Source organism: Heptranchias perlo, chromosome 13 (genome assembly GCF_035084215.1).
Source record: "Heptranchias perlo isolate sHepPer1 chromosome 13, sHepPer1.hap1, whole genome shotgun sequence".
NCBI lineage: Eukaryota > Metazoa > Chordata > Chondrichthyes > Hexanchiformes > Hexanchidae > Heptranchias > Heptranchias perlo.
The window spans coordinates 65,201,120-65,218,193 of record NC_090337.1 but is presented as its reverse complement, the minus strand read 5'-3'; the positions used below and the strand labels follow the sequence as shown (position 1 = coordinate 65,218,193).

Here is a 17,074-nt window from a genome sequence, read left to right as displayed (position 1 = left end):
AGCACACTGAGAATCCCACAGACACGGCAGCACACTGAGAATCCCACAGACACTGCAGCACACTGAGAATCCCACAGACACGGCAGCACACTGAGAATCCCACAGACACGGCAGCACACTGAGAATCCCACAGACACTGCAGCACACTGAGAATCCCACAGACACGGCAGCACACTGAGAATCCCACAGACACTGCAGCACACTGCGAATCCCACAGACACGGCAGCACACTGAGAATCCCACAGACACTGCAGCACACTGAGAATCCCACAGACACGGCTGCACACTGAGAATCCCAGACACGGCTGCACACTGAGAATCCCAGACACGGCTGCACACTGAGAATCACAGACACGGCAGCACACTGAGAATCCCACAGACACGGCAGCACACTGAGAATCACAGACACGGCAGCACACTGAGAATCCCAGACACGGCTGCACACTGAGAATCCCAGACACGGCTGCACTGCGTGGATTAGACAGTGTAGAGAAGGTGACTGCTGGGAGAGTTTGATTTCACTTGCATGAAGAGACCTCATTGGGCAATGCTCCCGACACAGAGCCACGCTTGACGGGATTCCCAATTGGGGATCCAGTCTGTGCCCCACTCCCGATTTTCTCCTCATTAAAGCTGGTGTCTGAGAATTTATGCACGCGGCGAATCGGACACACTGAACTCTGCCCTCTGAGTGGTGCTCGCCGACCTGTACCTGGTGTTCACTTGGTTCCTCTTCTCTTCTCCAACCAGGCCCCCAGCAAAAGAATCATTGAGCAAAGTGGTGTTTCCAAAGGCTCGTGTGAAGGACCGGATCTGGGCCTGCTCAAGGGAACCTCTGAGACAGCCCTTACTGAAGAAAGTCTGCATGATCCCAGAGATGGTGCAGGTCGCCTGCCAGGCGTTCACTGATATCCTTTCAGTCCGTCACTGACCAGATCTCGCCTCCCAACTCAAATGCAACCCAGCCTGTATAAACGCGGGCTGATATCCAGTGCAGCTTGTATAAACGCGGGCTGATAGCGAGCCCAGCTTGTATAAATGCGGGCTGATATCCAGTGCAACCTGCATAATGCGGACTGATATCCAGTGCAGCTTGTATAAACGCGGGCTGATATCCAGTGCAGCTTGTATAAACGCGGGCTGATATCCAGTGCAGCTTGTATAAACGCAGGCTGATATCCAGTGCAGCTTGTATAAACGCGGGCTGATATCCAGACCAACGAGTATAAGATCAGCATCATAAAATATAAATATAAATATTCCAACCAGATTCCTGCAACCCCTTCTGAAAAACCCCAAAAAATCAGAAAGGTAAAGACAGAAAACAATGAAGAACCAAAGTAAAGACCCTCGCTCTCCCTGGATGGGACCAGCTGATCTCAGAGTGGCCTGGCTCCTGATCCAGCTTAGGTTCATCTCTCAGTCCTGCACTCCAAGTGTCTTTCTCACCTCTTCCCAAGTTTGATGGTAGAGTCCTATCATCCTGGCATTAGAAGTTGCCAAGCTTCTACAGCCTCCTATTCCCAAGGCCCACATTCTCCCCAATCCCTTGACTGCCGCGCCCACTATCAACACTGAGAGAATCCTGTGGCAACACTGTGCAGCTTTAACCTCTGACAGTAATCACATTGACAGATTAACCAGCCTGTGTTGGTCATCAGACTCCCTTACTGCAGTCATTTAGTCTTAAAATTAGAGCTAGGCCGTTCAGGGGTGATGTCAGGAAGCACTTCTTCACACCAAGGGGAGTGGAAATCTGGAACTCTCTGTGAGGCTGGGGATCAGTTGAAACTTTCAAAACTGAGATTGATGGATTATCGTTCGGCAAAGGTATTAAGGGTTATGGAACCAAGCCGGGTAGATGGAGTAACGATACAGATCAGCCATGATTTAATTGAATGGCAAAACAGGCTTGAGGGGCTGAATGGCCTCCTCCTGTTCCTATGTTCCTATATTCCAGTTACAGGGTTTAACAGCGGGAATGCTGCAGTTCTCATCGAGATGTTATACTCAATGTGAATCGAGATGGGGCGAGATTGGATCGTATTCAGTCACCTGTAGGCTGTGGTAGGGGAGCTGGACACTTTCCTCAGCCTGTCATGGAGCCAATCCCAGAGAGACCAGATCAGCTAGATTCCAGTTTAAAGATGCAAAGTAGCAATGGCCTTCCCCAGGTCAAGCACGTGAACTTTGTCTTATTTGCCTGTTACTTGTTTCTGCCACTCTCATTTCCTTAACCAGCAACTCACCCATAATGAAGTACATGGGAGATTACCCAGGCAAGCAGGCCAAGCCTGGCAGTGAGCTGACCGATCAGATATTCTCTGGAGCACTACGGGAGGAGTCACTACAGGATGAGATCTATTGTCAGATTGTGAAGCAGCTGACAGATAATCGTAACAGGTAACAGTCCAGCTCTCGGACCCTGGGGCCAAACCCTCGAGCTGCTCACAGGTCATGAGCAGTGCATGGAATCGCCACCCGCTGCCCCATTACTCTGAGCATGTCTCACTGAACTGGCCCACTGGACACCTCCTTACCCAAGGTCACCAACTCTGGTTGGACGTAGTCCTGGAGTTTTCATCACATGACCTCCTGCCTCCAACCGCACCTCCCTCCCCCACTTCCACCATCAATCACTAAAACCTCCATCCTCGCGGTTCAACACCTTCCCCCACCAATTGGAAGGCAAGCAGACTCTTCATTAGCAGATTGGATGATTCTTGACTGTGTCAAACTGCTTTTTTTCTAATTATTTTTATAACTAATAAACAAAAGTGTTCGAAGAAAATGAAAAAAACGCCCACCTTTTTTAGCGCCCCTGTGATTTTAATCCCAGCAGTGTCCTGGAGATTAATCTTTAATTCCTGGGTTGGCAACCCTATCCCCACCTCACTGTGCCTCAAATAGTGAGTGTGTGGGCTGTACGTGGAGTGGTAAGGCCAGTGTTATAAGCACAGCTGGTGCAGTTTGGCCACAGTGTTTTGTAGGATGTAAAGTAGATTTACAATCCCTGCGCATCAAAGCTGCCTATTTGGCATTGGTCGCAGACACCTTTGTCTGAGACTAGACGTAAACCCGCCGACCCCGTGCTACCACTGCAAGAAGGGTGTGTGGGTCAAAGAGTCAGCGTTGCAGTACCTCTCCACCCCCAACTCTACCACCAATATCAAGCACCAATATCAAGGGTGCACCATCCCCTCTAAGTACTGCGATTCTCCATCATCGCCATCATGAGAGCACCATCTCCACACGGACTGCAGTGGTTTAAGGAGAAGGCCCACCACCACCATCTCAGGGTCACTAATCAGTGCCGTCCCTGCCAGCGACACCCACATCCTGAAAACAAATAATTAAGAAAATGTTTCCCCTTTTCTAAGGAGAACAAGCCCAATTTTGTTACTGTTTCCTGGGATGGGAGGGTTGTCCTATGAGGAGAGGTTGAGTAGAATGGGCCTATACTCTCTGGAGTTTAGAAGAATGAGAGGTGATCTCATTGAAATATAAAGGATTCTGAGAGGGCTTGACAGGATAGATGCTGTGAGGCTGTTTCCCCTGGCTGGAGAGTCTAGAACTAGAGGGCATAGTCTCAAGATAAGGGGTCGGCCATTTAGGACTGAGATGAGGAGGAATTTCTTCACTTAGAGGCTTGTGAATCTTTGGAATTCTCTACCCCAGAGGACTGTGGATGCTCAGTTGTTGAGTATATTCAAGACTGAGATTGATAGATTTTTGGATGCCAAGGGAATCAAGGGATATAGGGAAAGTGGAGTTGAGGTCGAAGATCAGCCATGATCTTATTGAATGGCGGAGCAGGCTCGAGAGGCCGTATGGACTACTTCTGCTCCTATTTCTTATGTTCCTATGTTTCCTGGTACTTTGGGTTGCCCCGTGTTGGAATCTGGGATGGTGGCCCATGGTTTGAGGGGCACTCCCAACCCCCCAACCCTCAATCCAGGAGGAGGCTCATCATTAACTGGCCGGGCTGGTCGGTCTGGTATTGCCTTGTTTTGCATTACCTGGTGGATGGTGAGGTAGGATGCCTCAGCCAGGTGTTTAGTGAGGATCAGCGTGCGTCACCTGGCGTAGGGCCAACCTACACAGCCCAGAGATGTCCAGATTCCATCGCTGGTCTGTGCTGGGAGTGGTGATGTAGAGGCCCTGGTGCTGCAAAACCCAGAGGTTGAAAGTTCAAATCCCACCCTGGCAAATTGTGAACTTGAATAAATCGGGTAATTTGTGGGCTGGGACCAGAAAGAAAGCTGCCAGATTGTTGTAAAAACCCTACTGGTTAACTGATACGTTGATGGTGGCTCCCTCTTCTTCTGACTCCCAGGTACAGTGCGGACAGTGGTTGGCAGCTCCTCTGGCTCTGCACTGGGCTCTTCTCTCCCAGCACCGTGCTGCTGCCTCATGTGAAGAAGTTCCTCGAGACTCAGCCAAAAGAGAGACTGGCAGTGGACTGCATTCAGAGATTAAACAGGGTTAAAAGGTACAGTAACTGATTATACTGACTGCAATCAGAGATTAAACAGGGTTAGAAGGTACATTAACAACAACAACTTGCATTTATATAACGCCTTTAACGTAGTAAAATGTTCCAAGGCCCTTCACAGGAGCGATTATCAAACAAAATTTGACACCGAACCACAGGAGGAGATATTAGGACAGGTGACCAAAAGCTAGGTCAAAGAGGTAGATTTTAAGGAGCATCTTAAAGGAAGGGTGAGAGATCAAGAGGCAAAGTGGTTTAGGGAGGGAATTCCAGAGCTTAGGGCCGAGGCAGCTGAAGGCACAGCCGCCAATGGTGGAGCGATTAAAATCGGGGATGTGCAAGGGCCAAGAATTGGAGGAGCGCAGAGATCTCGGAGGGTTGTAGGGCTGGAGAAGGTGACAGAGATAGGGAGGGGTGAGGCCATGGAGGGATTTGAAAACAAGGATAAGAATTTTAAATCGAGGCATTGCTGGACCAGGAGCCAATGTAGGTCAGCGAGCACAGGGGTGATGGGTGAACGGGACTTGGTGCGAGTTAGGATACGGGCAGCAGAGTTTTGGATGAGCTCAAGTATAAAACATTGGCTCGACCACAACTGAAGTATTGTGTCCAGTTCTGGACACCGCACTTCAGGAAAGATTTGAAGGCCTTGGAGACGGTGCAGAATTGATTTACTAGAATGATTCCAGGGATGAGGGACTTTAGTTACGTGGATAGACTGGAGAAGCTGGGGTTGTTCTCCTTGGAACAGAGAAGGTTGCGAGGAGATTTGATAGAGGTATTCAAAATCATGAAGGGTCCAGACGGAGTAGATAGAGAGAAACTGTTCCCATTGACGGAAGGGTCAAGGACCAGAGGACATAGATTTAAGGTGATTAGCATAAGAACCAAAGGTGACTTGAGGAAAAAAATTTTTTACACAGTGAGTGGTTATGATCTGGAATGCACTGCCTGAGGGGGTGGTGGAGGCAGATTCAATCGTGGCTTTCAAAAGGGAACCGGATAAGTACTTGAAAGGAAAAAATTTGCAGGGCTATGGGGATAGGGCGGGGGAGTGGGACTAGCTGGATTGCTCTTGCATAGAGCCGGCGCGGACTCGATGGGCAGAATGGCCTCCTTCCGTGCTGTAACCTTTCTATGATTCTAAGTTTATGGAGGGTGGAAGATGGGAGGCCAGCCAGGAGAGCATTAAATAGTCGAGTCTAAAGGTAACAAAGGCATGGATGAGGGTTTCAGCAGCAGATGACCCGAGGCAGGGACAGAGACGGGCGATGTTATGGAGGTGGAAGTTGGCGATCTTGGTGATGAAGAGGATATGGGGTCAGAAGCTCATCTCACGGTGAAATAGGACGCCAAGGTTGCAAACGGTCTGGTTCAGCCTCAGACAGTGCAGGGAGAGAGGGATGGAGTCAGTGACTAGGGAGGGGAGTTTGCAGCAGAGACCGATGACAATGGGTTCGGTCTTCCCAATATTTAGTTGGAGGAAATTTTTGCTCATCCAGTACTGAATGTCGGACAAGCAGTGTGACAAATCAGAGACAGTGGACGGGTCGAGGGAGGTGATGGTGAGGTAGAGATGGGTGTCGTCAGCGTACATGTGGAACCTGACGTCGTGTTTTCGGATGATGTTGCCGAGGGGCAGCATGTAGATATAACAGTGTTTTTGCTGACTGCATTCAGATATTAAACAGGGTTAAAAGGTACAGTAACAGTGTTTACACAGACAGGAATATGATGAGACTGGGTTAAATGTTTGCACCAGCTTTGCCAATCGGAAGATCTTCCCTTGTCAACATTAAGTCTCAGTTGAGCAGAATTGACGGCATTTTGCATTTCTGGACATGATAGAAAATCTTTTACATCCCAAGTGTGAATCAACAATCTAGCGGATTGTTGGGTAGGTGGATCAGATTAACTTCAGTCCCATAGTTACTGGGAGTGTACACAGAGCTGTCACTCAAACTCAGACCAAAACTACATTCAACTCCTGCCGTGCGAACGACAGCTGTAGGAACAACGTGTCCCTGGAGTCGGCATAAATACGAAGCAAAGAGGAACCTGGGGAGTGAGTTAGGCTGGAAATTGCTGCACTCCCATTTGGGCATCAAGGAATTTACTGAACCGTAACTGTGTGAAGGCGATTATTACCCACAAATTGGAGTATCACTCTCAGAGGGTTAAAGGTTTCAGAATGAATGAAGTGACTGAATTCAGAAATGGGAGAGTTGATAGTTAAAGTTACAGTGTTAGAATATGAACCATCACTGACCCCGCAGCCGTTGTTCTCACTGACAGATGTGGAGCTCGGAAGAATCCCCCTCATGTGCTGGAGGTGGAGGCCATCCAATGCTGGAGCACCAAGATCCTGCACAAAATCTACTTCCCCGACGACACAGATGAGGTGAGTGATGTCCTCCACTCCTCCCCTCGGAGAGTCCCGCTGACCTTCCTGCTGTCCTCCCTCATCCGATTTACTTTCTATCCCAACAGGCATTTGAGATTTTCACCAGCACCAAAGCGAAGGATGTGTGTGAAAGTATCACCAAGCATTTAAAGCTCAGCTCTGCTGAAGGCCTCAGCCTGTTTGTACGGGTAGCAGACAAGGTAAAAGACAGCCACTCCATTTGGTTTCCATGCCTTTCAACAACCCGGCGCCTACAAATTATATGATCAAAATCTCCAGTGACCGATGGTTTCCACCTGTGAGTGACCGACTGTGTCCACCTGTGAGTGACCGACTGTGTCCACCTGTGAGTGACCGACTGTGTCCACCTGTGAGTGACCACACTGTCCACCTGTGAGTGACCGACTGTGTCCACCTGTGAGTGACCGACTGTGTCCACCTGTGAGTGACCGACTGTGTCCACCTGTGAGTGACCACACTGTCCACCTGTGAGTGACTGACTGTGTCCACCTGTGAGTGACCGACTGTGTCCACCTGTGAGTGACCGACACAGTCCACCTGTGAGTGACCGACGGTGTCCACCTGTGAGTGACCGACTGTGTCCACCTGTGAGTGACTGACAGTGTCCACCTGTGAGTGTCTGACTATGTCCACCTGTGAGTGACCGACTGTGTCCACCTGTGAGTGACCAACGGTGTCCACCTGTGAATGACCGACGGTGTCCACCAGGGAGTGACCGACAGTGTCCACCTGTGAGTGACTGACAGTGTCCACCTGTGAGTGTCTGACTATGTCCACCTGTGAGTGACCGACTGCCCCACCTGTGAGTGACCGATTGTGTCCACCTGTGAGTGATCAACTGCGTCCATCTGTGAGTGACTGACTGCCCCACCTGTGAGTAACCAACTCTGCCATCTGTGACTGACTGACCATGTCCACCTGTGACTAACTGACCGTGTCCACCTGTGAGTAACCAATTGTGTCCACCTGTGAGAAACCAACTGTGCCCACCTGTGGGTGACCGACTGTGTCCACCTGTGAGTGACCGATTGTACCACCTGTGAGTGACCAATTGTGCCATCTGTGAGTGATCGACTGTGTCCACCTGTGAGTGACCGATTGTAATACCTGTGAGCGACCAACTGTGTTCACTTGTGAGAGACGAACTGTGTCACATGTGACTGACCGACCATGTTCACCTGTGAGTGACCGACTGTACCACTTCTGAGAGACCGACTGTGTCCACCTGTGAGTGACGAATTGTGTCAGCATGTGTGAGACTGACTGTGTCCATCTGTGAGTGACCAACTATGTCCACCTGTGAGTGACCGGCTGTGTCCACCTGTGAGTGAATGATTGTATCGCCTGTTAGTGACCAACTATTTCCACCTGTGAATGACAGACTGCCCCACCTGTGAGTGACTGACTGTGTCCACTGTGAGTGACTGACTGTGTCCATTGTGAGTGACTGACTGTGTCCAGCCATGAGTGACCGACTGTGTCCACCTGTGAGTGTCCAATTGTACCACCTGTGAGTGACTGACAGTGTCCACCAGTGAGTGACCGACTGTGTCCACCAGTGAGTGACCAACTGTGTCCACCAGTGAGTGACCGACTGTGTCCACCAGTGAATGACCGACTGCATGCACCTGTGAGTGACCGACTGTGTCCACCAGTGAGTGACCGACTGTATCCACCAGTGAGTGACCGACAGTGTCCACCTGTGAGTGACCGACTGTATCCACCAGTGAGTGACCGACTGTGTCCACCAGTGAGTGACCGACTGCATCCACCTGTGAATGACCGACCGTGTCCACCTGTGAGTGGCTGACCGTGTCCACCTGTGAGTGACTGACCGTGTCCACCTGTGAATGACCGACCGTGTCCACCTGTGAGTGGCTGACCGTGTCCACCTGTGAGTGACCGACTGCATCCACCTGTGAGTGACTGACCGTATCCACCTGTGAGTGACCGACCATGTCCACCTGTGAGTGACCGACTGTGTCCACCAGTGAGTGACCGACTGTGTCACCTGTGAGTGACTGATTGTACTACCTGTGAGTGACCAACTGTGTCTCCTATGAGTGACCAACTGCATCCACCTGTGAGTGACCGACCATGTCCACCTGTGAGTGACCGACCGTGTCCACCTGTGAGTGGCTGACTGTGTCCACCAGTGAGTGACCGACTGCATCCACCTGTGAGTGACCGACCGTGTCCACCTGTGAGTGGCTGACCGTGTCCACCTGTGAGTGACCGACTGCATCCACCTGTGAGTGACTGACCGTGTCCACCTGTGAGTGACCGACTGCATCCACCTGTGAGTGACTGACCGTATCCACCTGTGAGTGTACGACCATGTCCACCTGTGAGTGACTGACTGTGTCCACCAGTGAGTGACCGACTGTGTCACCTGTGAGTGACTGATTGTACTACCTGTGAGTGACCAACTGTGTCTCCTATGAGTGACCAACTGCATCCACCTGTGAGTGACCGACCATGTCCACCTGTGAGTGACCGACCGTGTCCACCTGTGAGTGACCGACCATGTCCACCTGTGAGTGACCGACCGTGTCCACCTGTGAGTGGCTGACTGTGTCCACCTGTGAGTGGCTGACTGTGTTCACCTGTGAGTGACCGACTTTGTTCAGCTGTGAGTGACCGACTTTGTTCAGCTGTGAGTGACCGACTGTGTCCACCCGTGAGTGACCGACTGTGTCCACCTGTGAGTGTCCAATTGTACCACCTGTGAGTGACCAACTGCGTCCACCTGTGAGTGGCTGACTGTGTCCACCTGTGAGTGGCTGACTGTGTTCACCTGTGAGTGACCGACTTTGTTCAGCTGTGAGTGACCGACTGTCCACCCGTGAGTGACCGACTGTGTCCACCTGTGAGTGTCCAATTGTACCACCTGTGAGTGACTGACAGTGTCCACCAGTGAGTGACCGACAGTGTCCACCAGTGAGTGACCGACTGTGTCCACCAGTGAGTGACCGACTGTGTCCACCAGTGAGTGACCGACTGCATCCACCTGTGAGTGACCGACTGTATCCACCAGTGAGTGACCGACTGCATCCACCTGTGAGTGACCGACTGTATCCACCAGTGAGTGACCGACTGTGTCCACCAGTGAGTGACCGACTGCATCCACCTGTGAGTGACCGACCGTGTCCACCTGTGAGTGGCTGACCGTGTCCACCTGTGAGTGACCGACTGCATCCACCTGTGAGTGACTGACCGTATCCACCTGTGAGTGACCGACCATGTCCACCTGTGAGTGACCGACTGTGTCCACCAGTGAGTGACCGACTGCATCCACCTGTGAGTGACCGACCGTGTCCACCTGTGAGTGGCTGACCGTGTCCACCTGTGAGTGACCGACTGCATCCACCTGTGAGTGACTGACCGTATCCACCTGTGAGTGACCGACCATGTCCACCTGTGAGTGACCGACTGTGTCCACCAGTGAGTGACCGACTGCATCCACCTGTGAGTGACTGACCGTATCCACCAGTGAGTGACCGACTGTGTCCACCTGTGAGTGACCGACTGTGTCCACCAGTGAGTGACCGACTGTGTCCACCAGTGAGTGACCGACTGTGTCCACCAGTGAGTGACCGACTGTGTCCACCAGTGAGTGACCGACTGTGTCCACCTGTGAGTGACCGACTGTGTCCACCAGTGAGTGACCGACTGTATCCACCAGTGAGTGACCGACTGCATCCACCTGTGAGTGACCGACCGTGTCCACCTGTGAGTGGCTGACCGTGTCCACCTGTGAGTGACCGACTGCATCCACCTGTGAGTGACTGACCGTATCCACCTGTGAGTGACCGACCATGTCCACCTGTGAGTGACCGACTGTGTCCACCAGTGAGTGACCGACTGTGTCACCTGTGAGTGACTGATTGTCCTCCCTGTGAGTGACCAACTGTGTCTCCTATGAGTGACCAACTGCATCCACCTGTGAGTGACCGACCATGTCCACCTGTCAGTGACCGACTGTGTCCACCTGTGAGTGGCTGACTGTGTCCACCTGTGAGTGGCTGACTGTGCTCACCTGTGAGTGACCGACTTTGTTCAGCTGTGAGTGACCGACTGTGTCCACCCGTGAGTGACCGACTGTGTCCACCTGTGAGTGTCCAATTGTACCACCTGTGAGTGACCGACTGCGTCCACCTGTGAGTGGCTGACTGTGTCCACCTGTGAGTGACCGACAGTGTCCACCAGTGAGTGACCGACTGCATCCACCTGTGAGTGACCGACTGCATCCACCAGTGAGTGACCGACTGCATCCACCTGTGAGTGACCGACTTTGTTCAGCTGTGAGTGACCGACTGTCCACCCGTGAGTGACCGACTGTGTCCACCTGTGAGTGTCTAATTGTACCACCTGTGAGTGACCGACTGCGTCCACCTGTGAGTGGCTGACTGTGTCCACCTGTGAGTGGCTGACTGTGTTCACCTGTGAGTGACCGACTTTGTTCAGCTGTGAGTGACCGACTGTCCACCCGTGAGTGACCGACTGTGTCTACCTGTGAGTGTCCAATTGTACCACCTGTGAGTGACTGACAGTGTCCACCAGTGAGTGACCGACAGTGTCCACCAGTGAGTGACCGACTGTGTCCACCAGTGAGTGACTGACCGTGTCCACCAGTGAGTGACCGACTGCATCCACCTGTGAGTGACCGACTGTATCCACCTGTGAGTGACTGACAGTGTCCACCAGTGAGTGACCGACTGTGTCCACCAGTGAGTGACCGACTGTATCCACCTGTGAGTGACTGACCATGTCCACCAGTGAGTGACCGACTGCATCCACCTGTGAGTGACTGACCGTATCCACCTGTGAGTGACCGACCGTGTCCACCAGTGAGTGACCGACTGTGTCCACCAGTGAGTGACTGACTGTGTCACCTGTGAGTGACTGATTGTACTACCTGTGAGTGACCAACTGTATCTCCTATGAGTGACCAACTGCATCCACCTGTGAGTGACCGACCATGTCCACCTGTGAGTGACCGACCGTGTCCACCTGTGAGTGGCTGACCGTGTCCACCAGTGAGTGACCGACAGTGTCCACCAGTGAGTGACCGACTGTGTCCACCAGTGAGTGACCGACTGCATCCACCTGTGAGTGACCGACTGCATCCACCAGTGAGTGACCGACAGTGTCCACCAGTGAGTGACCGACTGCATCCACCTGTGAGTGACCGACTGCATCCACCAGTGAGTGACCGACAGTGTCCACCAGTGAGTGACCGACTGCATCCACCTGTGAGTGGCTGACCGTGTCCACCTGTGAGTGGCTGACCGTGTCCACCTGTGAGTGACCGACTGCATCCACCTGTGAGTGACTGACCGTATCCACCTGTGAGTGACCGACCATGTCCACCTGTGAGTGGCCGACTGTGTCCACCAGTGAGTGACCGACTGTGTCACCTGTGAGTGACTGATTGTACTACCTGTGAGTGACCAACTGTGTCTCCTATGAGTGACCGACCGTGTCCACCTGTGAGTGACCGACTGTGTCCACCTGTGAGTGGCTGACTGTGTCCACCTGTGAGTGGCTGACTGTGTCCACCTGTGAGTGATCGACTTTGTTCAGCTGCGAGTGACCGACTGTGTCCACCCGTGAGTGACCGACTGTGTCCAATTGTACCACCTGTGAGTGACCGACTGCGTCCACCTGTGAGTGACCGACTGCGTCCACCTGTGAGTGGCTGACTGTGTCCACCTGTGAGTGGCTGACTGTGTTCACCTGTGAGTGACCGACTTTGTTCAGCTGTGAGTGACCGACTGTATCCACCAGTGAGTGACCGACAGTGTCCACCAGTGAGTGACCGACTGTGTCCAGCAGTGAGTGACCGACTGTATCCACCAGTGAGTGACCGACTGTGTCCACCAGTGAGTGACCGACTGTGTCCACCAGTGAGTGACCGACTGCATCCACTTGTGAGTGACCGACCGTGTCCACCTGTGAGTGGCTGACTGTGTCCACCTGTGAGTGACCGACTGCATCCGCCTGTGAGTGACTGACCGTATCCACCTGTGAGTGTCCGACCATGTCCACCTGTGAGTGACCGACTGTGTCCACCAGTGAGTGACCGACTGTGTCACCTGTGAGTGACTGATTGTACTACCTGTGAGTGACCAACTGTGTCACCTATGAGTGACCAACTGCATCCACCTGTGAGTGACCGACCATGTCCACCTGTGAGTGACCGACTGTGTCCACCTGTGAGTGGCTGACTGTGTCACCTGTGAGTGACCGACCGTGTCCACCTGTGAGTGGCTGACTGTGTCCACCTGTTAGTGGCTGACTGTGTCCACCTGTTAGTGGCTGACTGTGTTCACCTGTGAGTGACCGACTTTGTCCAGCTGTGAGTGACCGACTTTGTTCAGCTGTGAGTGACCGACTGTGTCCACCTGTGAGTGACCGACTGTGTCCACCTGTGAGTGGCTGACTGTGCCACCTGTGAGTGACTGACTGCGTCCACCTGTGAGTGACAGACTGAACCACCTGTGAGTGACCGACTGTGTCCACCTGTGAGAGACCGATTGTACCACCTGTAAATGATCACCTGTGTCCACCAGTGAGTGACCGACTGTGCCCACCTGTGAGTGACCGACTGTGCCCACCTGTGAGTGATCCTCCATGCCCACCTGTGAGTGACAGACTGCATCCACCTGTGACTGACCGACTGCATCCACCTGTGAGTGACCGATTGTACCACCTGTGAGTGACCGACCGTGTCCACCTGTGAGTGACCAGTTGTGTCCACCTGTGAGTAACCGACTGTACCACCTGTGAGTGACCAAATGTGTCCACCTGTGAGTGACCGATTGTACCACCTGTGAGTGACCGACTGCATCCACCTGTGAGTGACCGATTGTACCACCTGTGAGTGACCGACCGTGTCCACCTGTGAGTGACCAAATGTGTCCACCTGTGAGTGACCGACTTTGTCCAGCTGTGAGTGACCACCAGTGACTGATTGTGCCACCTGTTAGTGACCGATTGTACCACATATGAGTGACCGACTGTGTCCACCAGTGAGTGACCGACTGTATCCACCTGTGAGTGGTTGACTGGAGAGCTCAACAGATTCTCTGTTTCAGTAGCGCAGGGACATGACCTCAGGTACATGCAGCTCTGTGAATCTCTTAGTTCTCTCTCCCTTGTGCTTTTAGGTGATCAGCATTCCTGAAGGGGATTTCTTCTTTGATTTTGTGAGGCATGTGAGTGACTGGGTCAAGAAAGACAAGCCAATGAAGGATGGTAAGTGTCTCTGACACCATAATCAGGAACATGTCTCCCGGGTGGAGCCTTGCTCCCGGCAGCACAGAGGGAGAGTCGGGGAATGGAGGGCCGTGGGAGAGTGGAGGGAGGGAGGGCAGTGGGAGAGTGGGGGGAGGAAGGGCAGTGGGAGAGTGGGGTGAGGGAGGGCAGTGGGAGGGTCAGGGGACGGAGGGCAGTGGGAGAGTGGGGGGACGGAGGGCAGTGGGAGAGTGGGGGGACGGAGGGCAGTGGAAGGGTCGGGGGTCAGAGGGCAGTGGGAGGGTCGGGGGAGGGAGGGCAGTGGGAGGGTCGGGGGAGGGAGGGCAGTGGGAGGGTCGGGGGACGGAGGGCAGTGGGAGAGTGGGGGGACGGAGGGCAGTGGGAGGGTCGGGGGACTGAGGGCAGTGGGAGAGTCGGGGGACGGAGGGCAGTGGAAGGGTCGGGGGTCAGAGGGCAGTGGGAGGGTCGGGGGACGGAGGGCAGGGGGAGAGTCGGGACGGAGGGCAGTGGAAGGGTCGGGGGTCAGAGGGCAGGGGGAGAGTCGGGACGGAGGGCAGTGGAAGGGTCGGGGGTCAGAGGGCAGTGGGAGGGTCGGGGGACGGAGGGCAGGGGGAGAGTCGGGACGGAGGGCAGTGGAAGGGTCGGGGGTCAGAGGGCAGTGGGAGGGTCGGGGGACGGAGGGCAGTGGGAGGGTCGGGGGACTGAGGGCAGTGGGAGAGTCGGGGGACGGAGGGCAGTGGAAGGGTCGGGGGTCAGAGGGCAGTGGGAGGGTCGGGGGACGGAGGGCAGTGGGAGGGTCGGGGGACGGAGGGCAGGGGGAGAGTCGGGACGGAGGGCAGTGGAAGGGTCGGGGGTCAGAGGGCAGTGGGAGGGTCGGGGGACGGAGGGCAGTGGGAGGGTCGGGGGACTGAGGGCAGGGGGAGAGTCGGGGGACGGAGGGCAGGGGGAGAGTCGGGACGGAGGGCAGTGGAAGGGTCGGGGGTCAGAGGGCAGTGGGAGGGTCGGGGGACGGAGGGCAGTGGGAGGGTCGGGGGACGGAGGGCAGGGGGAGAGTCGGGACGGAGGGCAGTGGAAGGGTCGGGGGTCAGAGGGCAGTGGGAGGGTCGGGGGACGGAGGGCAGTGGAAGGGTCGGGGGATGGAGGGCAGTGGAAGGGTCGGGGGTCAGAGGGCAGTGGGAGGGTCGGGGGACGGAGGGCAGTGGAAGGGTCGGGGGTCAGAGGGCAGTGGGAGGGTCGGGGGACGGAGGGCAGTGGGAGGGTCGGGGGATGGAGGGCAGTGGAAGGGTCGGGGGTCAGAGGGCAGTGGGAGGGTCGGGGGAGGGAGGGCAGTGGGAGAGTCGGGGGAGGGAGGGCAGTGGGAGGGTCGGGGGACGGAGGGCAGTGGAAGGGTCGGGGGTCAGAGGGCAGTGGGAGGGTCGGGGGAGGGAGGGCAGTGGGAGGGTCGGGGGAGGGAGGGCAGTGGGAGGGTCGGGGGAGGGAGGGCAGTGGGAGGGTCGGGGGAGGGAGGGCAGTGGGAGGGTCGGGGGAGGGAGGGCAGTGGGAGAGTCGGGGGAGGGAGGGCAGTGGGAGGGTCGGGGGACGGAGGGCGGTGGGAGAGTCGGGGGAGGGAGGGCGGTGGGAGGGTCGGGGGAGGGAGGGCAGTGGGAGGGTCGGGGGAGGGAGGGCAGTGGGAGGGTCGGGGGAGGGAGGGCAGTGGGAGAGTCGGGGGAGGGAGGGCAGTGGGAGGGTCGGGGGAGGGAGGGCAGTGGGAGAGTCGGGGGAGGGAGGGCAGTGGGAGAGTCGGGGGATGGAGGGCAGTGGGAGAGTCGGGGGATGGAGGGCAGTGGGAGAGTCGGGGGATGGAGGGCAGTGGGAGGGTCGGGGGAGGGAGGGCAGTGGGAGAGTCGGGGGAGGGAGGGCAGTGGGAGAGTCGGGGGAGGGAGGGCAGTGGGAGGGTCGGGGGAGGGAGGGCAGTGGGAGAGTCGGGGGATGGAGGGCAGTGGGAGGGTCGGGGGAGGGAGGGCAGTGGGAGAGTCGGGGGAGGGAGGGCAGTGGGAGAGTCGGGGGAGGGAGGGCAGTGGGAGAGTCGGGGGAGGGAGGGCAGTGGGAGGGTCGGGGGAGGGAGGGCAGTGGGAGAGTCGGGGGAGGGAGGGCAGTGGGAGAGTCGGGGGAGGGAGGGCAGTGGGAGAGTCGGGGGAGGGAGGGCAGTGGGAGGGTCGGGGGAGGGAGGGCAGTGGGAGAGTCGGGGGAGGGAGGGCAGTGGGAGGGTCGGGGGAGGGAGGGCAGTGGGAGAGTCGGGGGAGGGAGGGCAGTGGGAGAGTCGGGGGAGGGAGGGCAGTGGGAGAGTCGGGGGAGGGAGGGCAGTGGGAGGGTCGGGGGATGGAGGGCAGTGGGAGAGTCGGGGGATGGAGGGCAGTGGGAGGGTCGGGGGATGGAGGGCAGTGGGAGAGTCGGGGGAGGGAGGGCAGTGGGAGGGTCGGGGGAGGGAGGGCAGTGGGAGAGTCGGGGGAGGGAGGGCAGTGGGAGGGTCGGGGGAGGGAGGGCAGTGGGAGAGTCGGGGGAGGGAGGGCAGTGGGAGAGTCGGGGGAGGGAGGGCAGTGGGAGGGTCGGGGGATGGAGGGCAGTGGGAGAGTCGGGGAGGGAGGGCAGTGGGAGAGTCGGGGGAGGGAGGGCAGTGGGAGGGTCGGGGGATGGAGGGCAGTGGGAGGGTCGGGGGATGGAGGGCAGTGGGAGGGTCGGGGGAGGGAGGGCAGTGGGAGGGTCGGGGGAGGGAGGGCAGTGGGAGAGTCGGGGGAGGGAGGGCAGTGGGAGAGTCGGGGGAGGGAGGGCAGTGGGAGGGTCGGGGGAGGGAGGGCAGTGGGAGGGTCGGGGGAGGGAGGGCAGTGGGAGGGTCGGGGGAGGGAGGGCAGTGGGAG

General features: G+C 56.0%; 1 protein-coding gene across 1 annotated transcript in view; it reads left to right on the top strand.

Moving 5' to 3' along the window:
- LOC137331665 (unconventional myosin-VIIa-like) overlaps positions 1-17,074 on the top strand; it is a 252,700-nt gene that overhangs the window by 167,363 nt on the left and 68,263 nt on the right. The window contains exons 38-43 of the mRNA XM_067995609.1: positions 751-908; positions 2,250-2,403; positions 4,337-4,492; positions 6,791-6,896; positions 6,986-7,099; positions 14,093-14,180. Coding sequence (XP_067851710.1) covers positions 751-908; positions 2,250-2,403; positions 4,337-4,492; positions 6,791-6,896; positions 6,986-7,099; positions 14,093-14,180 — 776 coding nt within the window. The remainder of the gene's footprint in view (positions 1-750; positions 909-2,249; positions 2,404-4,336; positions 4,493-6,790; positions 6,897-6,985; positions 7,100-14,092; positions 14,181-17,074) is intronic.